This window comes from Lepidothrix coronata, unplaced genomic scaffold (genome assembly GCF_001604755.1).
Source record: "Lepidothrix coronata isolate B3197 unplaced genomic scaffold, Lepidothrix_coronata-1.0 Scaffold60, whole genome shotgun sequence".
Lineage (NCBI taxonomy): Eukaryota > Metazoa > Chordata > Aves > Passeriformes > Pipridae > Lepidothrix > Lepidothrix coronata.
Genome location: NW_016690240.1, coordinates 4497743 through 4511399, shown reverse-complemented (window position 1 = coordinate 4511399; position 13657 = coordinate 4497743). Strand labels below are relative to the sequence as shown.

Sequence of the window (13657 nt, the reverse complement as noted above, 5' to 3'; positions counted from 1 at the left end):
GGGTCTCCGCGGGCGCTGCCCCCGCCCGCCGCCGCTGCCAGTGATGTCATGGGGCGGCGGCGGCGGCGGCGGCGGCGGCGGGCGGGGGGGCGGGGAGGAGGCGGCACTGCAGCTGCATGTGTCTGTAGCGGCGGGGCCGGGGCGTCGTCATCTGCATTCACATGGGGGCGGCGCCGGCCTCCGCCTGAAACCCCCGCCCGGGGAGACACAAAACCCACGCGAGGCGCGGGGCGCCGCGACCCCCGCCCCGCCGCCGCCATCGCCATGAATTCGGCGGAGCAGACCGTTACGTGGCTGATCGCCTTGGGCGTGCTGGAGTCGCCCAAAAAGACCATCTCCGACCCCGAGGGCTTCCTCCAGTCCTCCCTGAAGGACGGCGTGGTGCTCTGCCGCCTGCTCGAGCGCCTGCTCCCGGGCACCATAGACAAAGTAAGTGCCCGGCGCCCCCCGCCTCCCCGCCCTTTGTGCGGCCGGGCCCGCCGCCCCCCGCCCGGCCCCGGCCGCCGCCCCCCGCGGGAGGGGGGACCCCCAGCCCCGGGGAGGGGGGCGAGGGGCGCGGTGGGGCGGAGCGGGCGGTCGGTCCCCGTCGGGAGGGCCGGGGGGACCGCGACGAGCGGCCGCGGGCAGCTTGGCTGGAGGGGCTTTCCTCTTGAGGGCCACGGTTCTGCAAGTGTTTTACGGAAAAAACCGCACTCCTCCCCAAACCGAAGTCCTGGGTGTGCACGGGAGATGCATTTATTTTGGGGAGTGGGTTGTGGACCCTTTCTGGCGTGCCGCGAGCCGGCTGTAAACTTGTCTACGCAACTGCTGGAATAGCCGGTGCCTCACCTCGCTTGGGAGGTGATTCAGCTCATCCCTTCCAGCCTCTGAAGGACATTTTAGCGTTTGATGCTTAGTTTTTTTGAAGAGTGTTTTAGCGTGATTTGGGTCTTTTACTGTTTGGTAGCCCGTGGAAAAAATCTCATCATTTTTTTTCGGGTTGAAAAAATGCATTACAGCTCTATTCTGCGTTGTGTTTGAAGAAAACGTACTCTGTCAGGTAACTTTTATGTGTTCTGTGTGCGTACGTAATTCCCGTCATAGCTCGGCTAGAGGGGAGGGTTTTGATTTGTGCCTCAAGACTTGGGACAGTGCAGTTGTCTCACCTGATATTCAATAACGTACTGCACATAGAGACCCACATATCGACAAAACTTTCCTTTTGAGCCAATCCGAGGTGGTGAGAAGAAGATTGATGAAGGTCATCTACTATGCTGATGGGATAACTCCTTGCTTGAAAGTAACACCATATTTTTCACCTTTTACAGTTGGCAAAGCACTCTACTCATTGGAGCCTGCTGACAATGGGCTTTTATTACCTTTTTTGGCTCTATTTCAAGTAGCCTGCAGACCCACAAAGTTGAAACCAGTATCTTGAGCTCAGTAGGGCACTGGACTGTGCTGTCTCCCTTTGGTTCTTCAGTTTGCCACCAGCTGGAGTTGTTACTGTTTTGTGTTACATTCTAGTGTGGAGGTCCTGGCTCTGGACTGGATCCCCTTCTACAGGATGTCGTAGCTCGTTCCTGCCCCCCTGAATTTACAAGCAAATTAGGACATGACATGGGGATATGGAAACCCCACGGGGGCCGGCAGTGTTCTTGGCAGGTGATGGAGGTGATGAGAATGGAGGCAATGTGTCAGTGGCAGTGTGAGCCACCATGGTGGCCAGCAGAGCTATCCGGGACAGCTGAAGCCACTGCTGCTGCCGCTGCCAACTTTTCCCTGCCATCATTTCTCCCAAAGTGGCTGTGCGGGCAGTAGAGCTGAAGAGGATGTGCCTGCTTCCAAAGTGCCTTGGCTTTGCAGAGGTGGTACATAAAGTGCAAACTGCTGTCCAGTACACTGGGCTGCAAACTGTGGCTCCACAGCAGGTAAACATTCTGCTCTGCGATCCGCAGTGATACATGTGACATGTGGGGCTGAGTGGCTATCCACTGGCTTTGGCAGGCTCTGCCCATACCTCCTTGCCCCCAGGTTCTTTTGCCTGCAAGCCCAAGAAGGGTTTTGGCAGCCTGTCCCACTGTGCTGCTCCAGGCACACTCTCTGAGTACCTCTTAGACTTTGGGCTCTGAACTTTGGGGCAGAGAAGGTCTTTCCCCTCCTGTAGATGTTAAGCCTAGTAAAATGGGGTCCTGAACTCAGTTTGGGAAACAGGTTCTACTGAACAACAAAATAAACAAAAAAGCACAACAGAAATAAGTGTTAGAACAGCGTTTCCCACTTAACATGCCTTTCTGTGTACAGTGTAATTAGGGACAGCTCAGTTAGTGAATGAAAGGCTCTTTTTTCGTCTCAGAGGAGGGAACACCTCATGTTCGGGCGGGGGTCCCTTCATAGCACCCTCAGTCAAAGGAGGGTTTGCAGAGGGGCACAGCTCCCCACAGCCAACCCCGACACCAGCCTGGCATGCAAGGAGCTGTCAGTGGGACTTATCATGGACCTCATGGTGCGGCAGCACGGGGTTTGCAGCGGGTGGTGTGCAGGCTGGGATGGAAGCCAGAACAGGAGGAATGCTGGCGCCTTGCAGCCTCCCACCTCCCTGAGCTCGTCCTGCATCGAGCAGGGTGCTGGGACAGGCAGCTGCCCTGGAGGTCCCTGCTGACCCAGTGTGTCTCCTCTGGCTTTGACTTCGTTGTAAGTCTGGGAGAAATAATCTTTCCTAATTTTTTTTTTCAGGGGATCTTTGTTTTTGTGAGGGAAGCTGTGTGTATTTTTTGGGCCATTCACATTGCACTTTCTAATTCACAGATGCATCTGAGAGACTCACCGACTTACTTTTCCTTCTAACTTTGTGAATATTCTTTTTCTGTAGACTCATAGTATATACTATGTATATATATATATATATATATACATAGTATATACCAGTATATATCTTTCGTGCTCTCACCTACCATCATAAGTCTGAGCTATTTCCATGATACTTTATTTTTTTTTTGTTTGCTAATAAAACCATGTAAAAGTAACATCTTTTCCTGTATCGTTATTTTTTCCAAGTCTTTTTTGCTAATATTGTTCATTATGTTACTTTTTATATACTGAGTGCATTTAAAATATGAACCCTTTTATTCCTTATTTGCCCTTAAAGTCCCGTTCAAACTGGACATTTTTGAAGTCTAAAAGATTCAAAGTTTGTCTTAATGTAGACTGATTCAGTTCTTAAAATCATTCGAGATCATAACTTTCTATAAATATCTGGCATTAGCAGACACTTTGAATACTCAGAGCTCATTTTTCTGTAAATACAAAATAGTAACTAAAACCAAAGAGAACATTAAAAAAATACAAATTATAAATATGAAGGAATGTTTATAACTTTGGGGTTTTTTTAAGATGTTTTCTAGAAGATGCTATAAATGCATTTCTTTCTTTCAAAAACAGTTTAGAAAGATGATTCAATATATGGAGGAATGCAGTAATACGTTTTTTGACATTTTGTGCTTTTTAAAGCCTCTGGGTACCCCGAGAGTGATTAGTAGAAGATTTTTAATAAAATATTGTGTGACCATAAAAGGAATCAAGTATTTGAAGTTCAAAGAACAGAATTTTTTTGAGTCAATAAAAACAAATTAGTGGGTTTCAAGCCTGGTTAGTATGTTCTTTCTTTAGATTGCTGTGTATTTATGTACGGTCTGTGCACAGAACAACCTACAGAGCTTCTTGCCAGGAAGTTTTGGCTGAATTTGTTTACATTACAGTCATCTTCTATCTTGAACAACAGCAAAGGACAGATATTAAATTTACCAGATTTCAAGACATCTGAATGAAAATACCGTGAAAAGTAGTGTTATTACGGACTGTCTCTTATTTTCGGGCTCCCATTTAGTGTCATAATCATTTTGTTGCATTTTCAGAGAGACCATGACAGGGTAAAACAAAACAGTTGGTTTAGGCAGTGTGATGGTACTGCTCAATAACCTTATCCTGAACACTGAAAATGAACAAAAATGAGAGCAATTATGAAAAAAAAACACCCAAAAATCATGAAATCAACAGAAACCATAACAGCTTCCCCCACCCTGTCCAAACTCAGCCATGTCTTAGCTTTTCAAAGCACAGAGGTCTGTACTGAAACACTCTGGTTCGTTGATCTGCTCTAAAAGATAGGGAATTGCTGAATTCAAGTGATTTGAATAAAAAGCTGTAATTTCAAGTTACAGGATTTAAACCCTGTGTGATAAAATTGAATTACTTTGATGGCAGGGGAAAGGATCCCCCTGGAAGCATTGCAGTGCAATTGTCTGCCGCTTAGATGCTTTTCCTCACAGAGATCATTTTCCAAACAGATTCCTTCATCACAGACCAGTTTGACCCACTTTCAACGTTGTAAACAGAGATCAGAACTGGAGCGGGAATTTTCCTTGTCATAGGAGGCTTTGCGCTCCATTAAGTTTTGTTTGTACTTTTATTTTTGGTCAGCTGCTCGACAGAAAGCATCATTTAGAGGACAGCTTTGTTCTGTTTGGGGAAATAGGAAGATGCATCAGAGGATGCGATGCAGCAGCCATTTGACACCCCGTTACCCCCCCTCCCCTTCTGTTAGGGGCTTCTGGAGGGCACAAGAGCAGCTGGTTCGGTGCTTTGAAGCCAGGGGATGGGGAAGCGTGCTGGATGCGCGGCTGGGTCTCTCAACACCCTGGCCCCCCTCTGTCGAATGGACCATCCCCAGCCATTGCACTGAGCGTAGGATTGAACAACCCAGGAGCTGCTCTGCTGCGAGTGGGAGGCTGATCCAAAACACAGCCGCTTCCTATTGCTGCTCCCGCATTGCTGAGGTGGGAGACGGACAGCACGGGGCTGGCCTCGGGAAAACAGATACAGATCGCTCTCTTGTTGGATTAGACTTGGTGCATGGCTGGAAGGAGATATCATTCCTTCTCCCTGAGGTGGATTGGGTACTGGTGTTGACATTAATTTGGTTATTAATTGGGATAGTATCAGGACTGATGGCAGCAAAGATTAAGATCTTTTTACATGTACCTTGTATATCTATATATGATTCTCTTTTTAATGATAGAGGTCTTTGGCTAAATGAGGCGTTCTGAATTGTAATTTGGGAATAAATTAACTCCTTGCAATTCACAAGGCAAATGAATTGCTGTGTATGAGCACAAGCATTGAGTCAGTCTCCAAACGGAGGGTTTGGGCTGCCATGTGCAGCAGCCATCTCGCCAGCCTTGTCTTTGCGATGAGGGTGTGCGCCTATGGCTCAGGCAAAGGAAAATTTATGTTCACTTGTCTCTGATTTCACATGGATGTATTGGGGCTAAGTACTTCTCTCCTATTACGACAAGGTGTGACCTGAATGTGGTATTTCAAGTGTTGCAAAGGAAGAAGAGAGGGAAGGTGTTTTGGAGCCAGAGTTAATAATAAGTGATGATTTTTATAGCCCAGTACCTTTGCAGAGGGTGCAACGGTGGCTGCGATCTGACTGTGGAGCCCAGGCAGAGCTTGGGAATCGTGGTGAACATCCCACCAATGATGCAGATGTTACTCCCAAGGTAGAAATTTCCAGGTGCTAGTTGGCCCTGCACAACCTACATTTTGGACGTTCTTCTGGCAGGATGGTTCTGACCCTGAAGCCAAAGGTGAGGCTATTGGGATCTGCCTGGCTGAACCCAAAGGCTGTCCTGCCTTTGCTCACTGTTATCTCTTGGGAAGGTATTGGGAATGCTTGCATTGCAGCAGCAGCAGAAGGTCATCACAGGACTAGACCTGAGAGGCAGGAAGCAAAATCCTCATTTTAATGTGCATATGCTCTCTCCTCTTGGCAGTAGTCCTCCCAAGGAGATTACTGTGCTTCTGGCAAGAATAATCTGCCCTGGACAGCTGTGCCTGCTGTGGCTGCATACTTGGGGAATGCCGGTGTGCCTACAAATGCTATTGCTCCAGGGTGGAAGCACTGCAAGGCCTAGCCAAGCCCCAGAGGAAAGTTAACCCAAAGAAGGTTGTTAGAATGCCTTTATCCTGAATACATGCTGTTCTCCTAAGTGTTGCTGTGAGCTTCTTAGGATTGTTTGGTCCTGTTACAGTGTTGTCATTTACCATGTTACTGTTATTGCCTTGTGAGAGCAGGGATGCACAAATGTTCTGAAGGATAATGCCTGTGCTTTTCCTGTCTATGTGCTGGCTCTGTAGTTCCGGTGACTGAGATATTGTCTAGAGAAATATGGTCTGCCTGTATGCATAGAGGAAGCAGAGGACTTGTATCTACTTTGTGTTTGCTTTCTTTTTCCTTGAAAATCAGATCCTGTCAATGCGTAAAGGTCTAGACTGGGTTAAAAGAGGGAGCAATTAAGGAAACTGTTGGTGATTAAATTGTTTTTGTCAGAAAATACAGAAAAATAATGGAGTTTTGTTGGTCTTACTCTGATTAATATACTTTCCACAGTTTCTAGATAAGTTCTTTCTATGTCTGTGCATAATATGGGCTGCAGAAAAGGTGATTCTCTGGCCCTTGAGTGCCTTACTCACTCTACCCAGACCATCATCTAAATGCTATGTCTGTGTGGAGAAAAGAAAAAACTATGGGGATGCCATCAGCACGCTTCACTCTGTTTACTACTGCATGCTAGTGGCTGAGGGCACCACATTGTTCAGATGTAATTCAAGCCTTAATAAAACTAGAAGTCTGGCTTCAAAATTGAAGTTTGCAAATTGTATATGTATATAAGTGTATTTTTATATATATACATAATACATATTTATATACATATATACCTAATGTATGCATATATATTTTTAAAATTTTGCTTTGAACCACTGAGGGGCATTCAACATAAATCATCCTTAAGTAACAATTGTAATTAGTTATTACACAGTGTCTGTGATTTGAAGAGCTGGAACCTTAAAACATTTCAGCATGACATTGCAAAAATACTGTGAGCTGGCAGCATGAAAGCAGTGTCAGTCTTGCACCTTGGCTGGCTGAGCTTTACTTCCGGATCCTCAGCCAGTGTGACACTCCTGTGCTCTCCCTCATTTCGCTGCATAGAGCAAAACCATTTTCTCTCCACATCTCTCAGTATTATGTGGTTACTGCCATCACCCACCACCAGAATCATAGAGTCATAGAAACATTTGGGTTGGAAGGGCCCTTAAAGATTATCGAGCTCCAACATCCCCACGGTGGGCAGGGACACCTTCCACTAGACCAGGTTGCTCAGAGTCCTATCCAACCAGGCCTTGAATGCTTCCAGGGTTGGGGCATCCGCAACCTCTCTGGGCAACCTGTTCCAGTGCCTCACTACTCTCATTGTAGTGAGGAGTTGAGGAGGGGTGGCCAGCTTCATCCGCAAGAAGTTTCCGTCGTGCTGCTTCTTTTCATGGATCTTTGGCACCCAGTGGGCAGAGCCCCCTGTCCCCTCCTGGCCTGCGAAACACTGCTTCTGTCTACAAGCGTTTCATTCAGATCTCCATTTTCCTGCTCTGCAGTGAGTGCTGTTGGATGATGTTGGCAGCTTGCCCAGGAGAGGATCCCCACTGTAGGACTTTGGTAGTCCTATGGAATATTTTCACAGAGAGAGGCAGGGGGAAAAGCAATAAAAATCATATACCCCCTCCACTGGTGCAGCTGTGCTGACAGAAGTGCTTTTGTTGGCTTTGTTAATGTCACTGGGGGAAGTGGTACCGTTAGACTGGCAGAGGAATTCCCTCTCTGGCATATGTTACATCCACACTGAGGAGCGATGCCAGCGTATCTAGCAGCAGAGCTCTCCCAGTGTAAACAAACCCTGAGTGATTGGACTACTGAAGCCTGAGCTTGCGCTGCACCAAAACAGCAATGCTCTACAGGAAATGCTGCAGGATTTATGTGAGAAGGGGTGAAAAATCCCTCCCCACCAGCCTCCCTTCACAGGAGAATGTCTTTAGTTCAGTTCTTGCCAAGCCCACACTTGGAGCACTTCACTGGGCTTTTTCCACTCACTGACTTCAGGGAAATACACGTCTTGCTGTGGACACCTAATGCTGGCACCCCTGGAGCTCCACAGCCTGCTGGTACTGCGTGGGGTTGATGACGGTTGCATGCTGACTGATTTCCTCTTTTTCTTTAAAATAGCAAAAAAAAAGTAAACCCACAGGAATTAGGAATATTAGTTCTCAGTATCTGGGAAACATGGGAAAGCAGATTACTCCTGCAGCTGGAACTAGAGCCTCTTACGTGTATATATCCTTCAGGCACACTCCTGTGCATTCCAGTAGGACTCCTGCTTAGTTCAGGTCACAGTGTGGGCCTGCAAGTGGACCCTGATTGCATTTGCAGGGGCAGCTGCCAATCTTGTAAGCTTTATATGTGTGGCATTCTCAATTTCTTAAAGCTGTGTTAACTTAGGGTTTTTTTGTGAAATATAAAAATATAATGGAAACTTGAGAAAACAGAAGTCCTGTACAAACTGTCCTGGTGCCCTTAACTTACTTGTTTGTATCTTAGGGCTTAGTTGAATACCTGCCTCCTAGGAGTCAGTTTATAGACTTCCACAGAATCACAGAATTAGTTACTGTGGAAAAGACCTCTGAGATCATCAAGTCCAACCTTTGACCGGACACCACCATGTCAACTAGACCATGTCACTAAGTGCCGTGTCCAGTCTTTTCTTAAACACCTTCAGGGACAATGATGCCACCACCTCCCTGGGCAGTCCATTCCAATGTTTAATCACCCTTTCTGTGAAGAAATTCCTCCTGATATCCACCTGAACCTTTCCTGCTGCAGCTTGAAGACTATGTATTTGATGGGGATTTAAACAGGGTCCAAGAGAAGTGACAGAAGTACTGTACTTTCACTGCAAAGAACCTGCTGTTTTCCTGAACATTGTTTAATACAGGTGTACATCTGTGTGCTGGTTTAAGAGTTAACCAGCAGGGGAAATGAACTCAACTCAAAGGAGAGATTATAAGTCAGAATAACAATTTATTAAAATAATACAGTAAGTACAATCATACAAACAAACAATTGGTCTTAACCCACAAAACCCAAATGTATAACCCAGTACCCTGGGGCATGAACAAAGTGGTGTTCCTTGGGCCCCGCTTGAGTCCAAAGTAAAGGGAGAGGGGGAAAAAAAAACCTGCTGGTGGGAGAGCTGTTGCAGTCTGGTCAAAAGTGGTGGTCTAAGTCTGGTTGAGAGCGATGAGCTGCAGTCTTCCTCTGGATCCCACGAGTGGTAGAAAAGTTCTGAAACTCCAGGTTTATATATTCTCCAGTTCAGGCAGGAATGGTCAATACTTCCCTCAGGGCGGGGAGTTCCACAAAGGGTGTGAGGACAAGAGCATCCTCCTATCTCACAGGCCTCTTAACACCTAGTTTATAGCCTGAGGAGTCAGGCTCTATGGGCAGAGGGTGCGAATAGTCTATTGACTACAGTTTCTGGGAAATGGCATGGAAGGCTATAGAATACACAGTTTTGGGTTACACCCATACCATGATGAACTGGTCTCAGCTGTCCTAACTAGGACAATCTGAAAGGATGAGCTCAAACAGCTGTATCAGTTTTACAGTAGCATTTTCGCAGGGCAAATGAAAGGGAAAAAGTTGCTCTAGTTGTTGTGTAAGACTTCAAGGTCCAGTTTATAAAGGCTGCCACAAACCTGGCTGGCATTTTAACCAAACTGTAAATTTCCTTTGCAAACTTAGCTAACTTAGGTTTTGAGGGCTATTTCCAATAAAGGACTGAAGCAGCTAAAGCAGAACATGTGTGTGTTTGAATGTAGGTCAGTGTTAATGAAGGCTGGTCAGGCAGACAAGCATTTCTGAATGTGTGTAGGGGAAGAAATCAGAAGAGCTGGAGGAGTCTTTAGTCAACCAGAAATGCTCCTCGTTTCAGATACTACAGCAAGGTGGAAGTTGAGGGAGCACAGAGCTGTGGCTTATGAGTTGGTGTGGTCCATTGAATAGTAAAGAAAAGGTGATGGGGTAAGGTTGTGTGGTAGAAGAGTAGGGCTAAAATGTGGGATTGGAAGATGGTGGTGTGTGATCTGATAGGTGTGGGACAGATGGAAGGACAGAGTACAGGAACTGGTGTGGGGATGTAGGATGTGCAGCAGAGGAGTGTCAGATGGGGCGTTAGCTGTGCTGATGGCTTTGGAGCAAGGTGGTGGGATCTAAGAGCTGCTGCTGTGGCTGTCATCAGTAGTGGTGTCCAAGCAAGAGGTTTAGGGAACCTCTGTGCTTGGTATTGTTTCATCAAAAATGGGCATATGTCACTTCTCAGAGAGGATGCACTCTTGAGTTCTTCCAAAGGACACTTAAAGGACTCTCGTAAGTCCAGGAGATGACTGGAGTTTGGAACACTAAGAAGATGAAGTCTTATTTTGTTAAAGTCCTGGATGGGGTCAAGAACATAGGTGCACTCTTGCTTTTACCTTCTGCTCTGTCTTGATTAACTTTGTGGCCCTGTATCCTTCTCAGCATATAAGAATTTTAGGGCATATTTTAAGGCACCAGCCTTCCCCTTTGTACTGTGTGCAGAGCCTAGGTGAATCCTGGGAATGTAAATTTGGGCACCTTCATGCATGGCTTGTAGGAGCTTCAGTCTTTTACTGGATCTAGCTTTTACTATCTACCTCGCTACCTACTGCTGTGCTTTCAGAACATGAGTTCCCTCAAGCCAAAATATTGCTGTCTATTCCATGGTGACTGCTGTGTGGATTATTATTGAAAAGTTTGTGGGCAGCAGGTTTTATAGGTTGGAAAGAGTCAGTGCTAAAGAGCTACAGTACCACAGAGACAGTATCATGGTAAGATCTGTTGCTCTATCAAGACACCTCATCTTAAAACTGTGGTTTTTTGATAATCCTGATCTGTGTTTTTAGTTTAATTATAGTATCCTGCTAATATGCCATCAGTTCAAAATGCAATTCTTGAAGTGTTTGGGCAACTGCAGAGGGCTTCACGATCCTTTAAAGTGCAGCTGTGCCTCCTGTTGTGCTAGGAGGAGTGTGGAGCTCCATCCCCAAGTCCTCTGAGCTCAACTCTGCTTACTGTGGAAGGAGTGCTGCCCCTGTCATTGGTACCTAGCAATAGATGCTTCCTCAGGAAGCGGGGATGTCCTCATGTGTAGCTATGTAGCCACTCTTTCTTTTCCATCCCTACTGGATGCGATTTGTGAGAGCAGGTGTTCTGGGACAGAGCAGGATACCTAAACGCTGCAAGGGAGGGCCGTGCTGGGCATGGGTGCAGGTGCAAGCAGAAGGTAACACAATTGGGAGCGGTGGGGAGGGAAAGAACCTGCAGGAGCTGTTGGACAATTGCAGCTTCACCACCCAGGCTAGTATGAAAATGGCCTGGCTTCCTCCTCATAATGTTTTTAATCTCATTTTTATCCCTGAACGTGAATCCTGGCAACAAACCCCAGCCTGCAGCACTTGTGCAGGAGGTGTTTGGCTCTTTATCACTGTGCTTTGTTGGAAGATCCGTTGCCCTTGACCAGTCAAAGAGGCTGGAAGCAAAGCACAGCTGTTGTGGGACTGAATGTGATCAATAGGGCCCTTTTGTTAGCTTTGCTGCATTGTTCATGTACAGTATTTTTACTGGTTAGATTGTGGCAATGCTTTGTGTGTACAAGGTGTTCTGAAACCTGGAGAGAAAACTGTTTCATGCTGAGAGGGGAATCTGGTGTGAAAGGCTCCACTCAGGACAAATAGGATGAGGGAAGAATGGTCCAGCATGTGGTGGCAAAGAACAATATCCTCATCACACAGTCTCTACAATTCTTCCCTTTGGGATTGCATTCTTCTGCAATGCTCTTTACAATGCAGGATTTCCCCCTGGTATCCATACTTGAGGGCTGAGTCTTTGAACTTCAGACTTGAGCAGCCATACTCCTGAACGGGACATTTTTAAGTGTCTGCTGGACATGCCTACTAGTTTGTAGCTAGCTGTTGTGTTCCCTCTTAGTTTCTGCTTTCTAGTAACTGAGACAGTCTTCTAACTCACATAGTAAACCATGTTGTACATATTATATGTTGTGCTAGATAAATGATTGATTTAATTTGTATGTAATAACCCTGCTGTCGTTCAGTCTCTTCCTGTTGTCCTCTCGGTAGATTCCAGTTTATATTTAAGACCTCATACACCTCTCTGCCTTTGACCCATTTTGTCAACTTGTTCTGCAGATAAATGCAAATAAACAGCTAATTTCCCATACATATAACTGAAGATGTCTCCTATTTTTTATTAATTTCTCATGTTTACTCATTGCAGTCAAAGAACTGCGATTTTTTTCTTTTAAACTCATTATTCTACACATTCCTTGCATATTTTCTTAAGATAATTTCCCTGTCCAAATGAACTAATGGTAGCCTTTTTCATTTTTTTAAGACCATCCCTGTCATACCTGTTCATGATGCAGCCTGTCTCTGCATTGCTCTTTTTTATTATTTTGTTGTTGTTGATTAAAACCACAGATTTAAGCTGATCAAAAAGGATGTAACATTTAGCTAGGTGCCATCAATTTGCATTGCATATCGTTCTCACCTTTTCTGGATGGTGGAAAATGTACTCTGCTCCTTGATATCTGCAGTGCATCACATGTGTCCTCATTGAACTAGCTGTGATTTCCAGAACTGCTCCCTGAGAGATTAAATCTTAATCAGAATCTGTCCCTGAACAACAAAGAAGTGGTTTAAACTGTGGCTTCTCTGTGTATTACCTTCCACTTGTCTCCTTGGATTCCACCGTGGCACCCTGGTCCCTAATTAAGAATCTGTCATGCCCCTCTGGAATCTTTGTCTTTTCTAATTACTATTAACCTTTTTTATTAGTATTACTAGAGCACATACAGGTTTCAGTTGGACACTGAGGTCTCTTTGTGCTAGGAGCTGTATACACATATAACAAGAAGACAACCCCCATTAATGAACTAACATTGTTGGTCTGTGAAAGCAAGAGGATGAAGCAAATACTGGAGAGGAAAATATGTTACCTCTTTATTTCGTTTGCTTTATGTACATGCAGTCTACTTTTTATTAAGCTAAGTCATTTTGGAATATGACCCTACTTTTATTTTGTTTATCCTTTCTTCTCTGAATATATTTGGTGCCTTTCACGCAGGCTAGGACTTACCTGCCTGTGGCCTGCTTGCATGATGTTCTGTTACATTTTGAATAGCCTGTGAGGCTATAAATGTGATCTGCGGGAGACAGGTCTTGCTCCTGAGCTTCCTGTAACTGTATGTAAAGGATGTCATATTCCATAAGTGTAATTTTAACATGGGCTTAGCCCACATAACTGCACTTGAACATCCTGGGGCGGGGTTGAGTTTGTTCTTCAAGTCCCTTACTGTGTTTCTCAGCTGTCTGTAGCAAAAGGTTACCAGTCTCACATTAAGATTTCTCAGGTAAATAATGGGTTTGCTTCTTTTTATGGGATCATTAACACTTAAAATTTCTAGCAGGATGCAAATGCTAAGATATTTTTAAATTCTTTACTCATATGCTTCTGTCTTCTGTTGGATAAAAATGCCACTGCAGCCACAGAGCTGAGAAGACATAGCCTGCTTCTTTTATAACCCCGAAGTCTTTTCCCTTGTTTTGTGAGGGAAGAAATGGCATTTCTAAAGATTTACTGTAACTTATTTTATTGTTTTGAGGGAAGATGGTTTTTAACTGGAAACATGCA

The 13657-nt window shown here is 45.4% G+C and overlaps 1 protein-coding gene across 1 annotated transcript in view; it reads left to right on the top strand.

Moving 5' to 3' along the window:
• Positions 1 to 219: 219 nt before the first annotated feature.
• The window catches only part of ARHGEF7 (Rho guanine nucleotide exchange factor 7), a 127970-nt gene continuing 114532 nt past the window's right edge, over positions 220 to 13657 (top strand). Inside the window, exon 1 of the mRNA XM_017817299.1 lies at positions 220 to 429. Coding sequence (XP_017672788.1) covers positions 265 to 429 — 165 coding nt within the window. The 5' untranslated portion in view covers positions 220 to 264. The remainder of the gene's footprint in view (positions 430 to 13657) is intronic.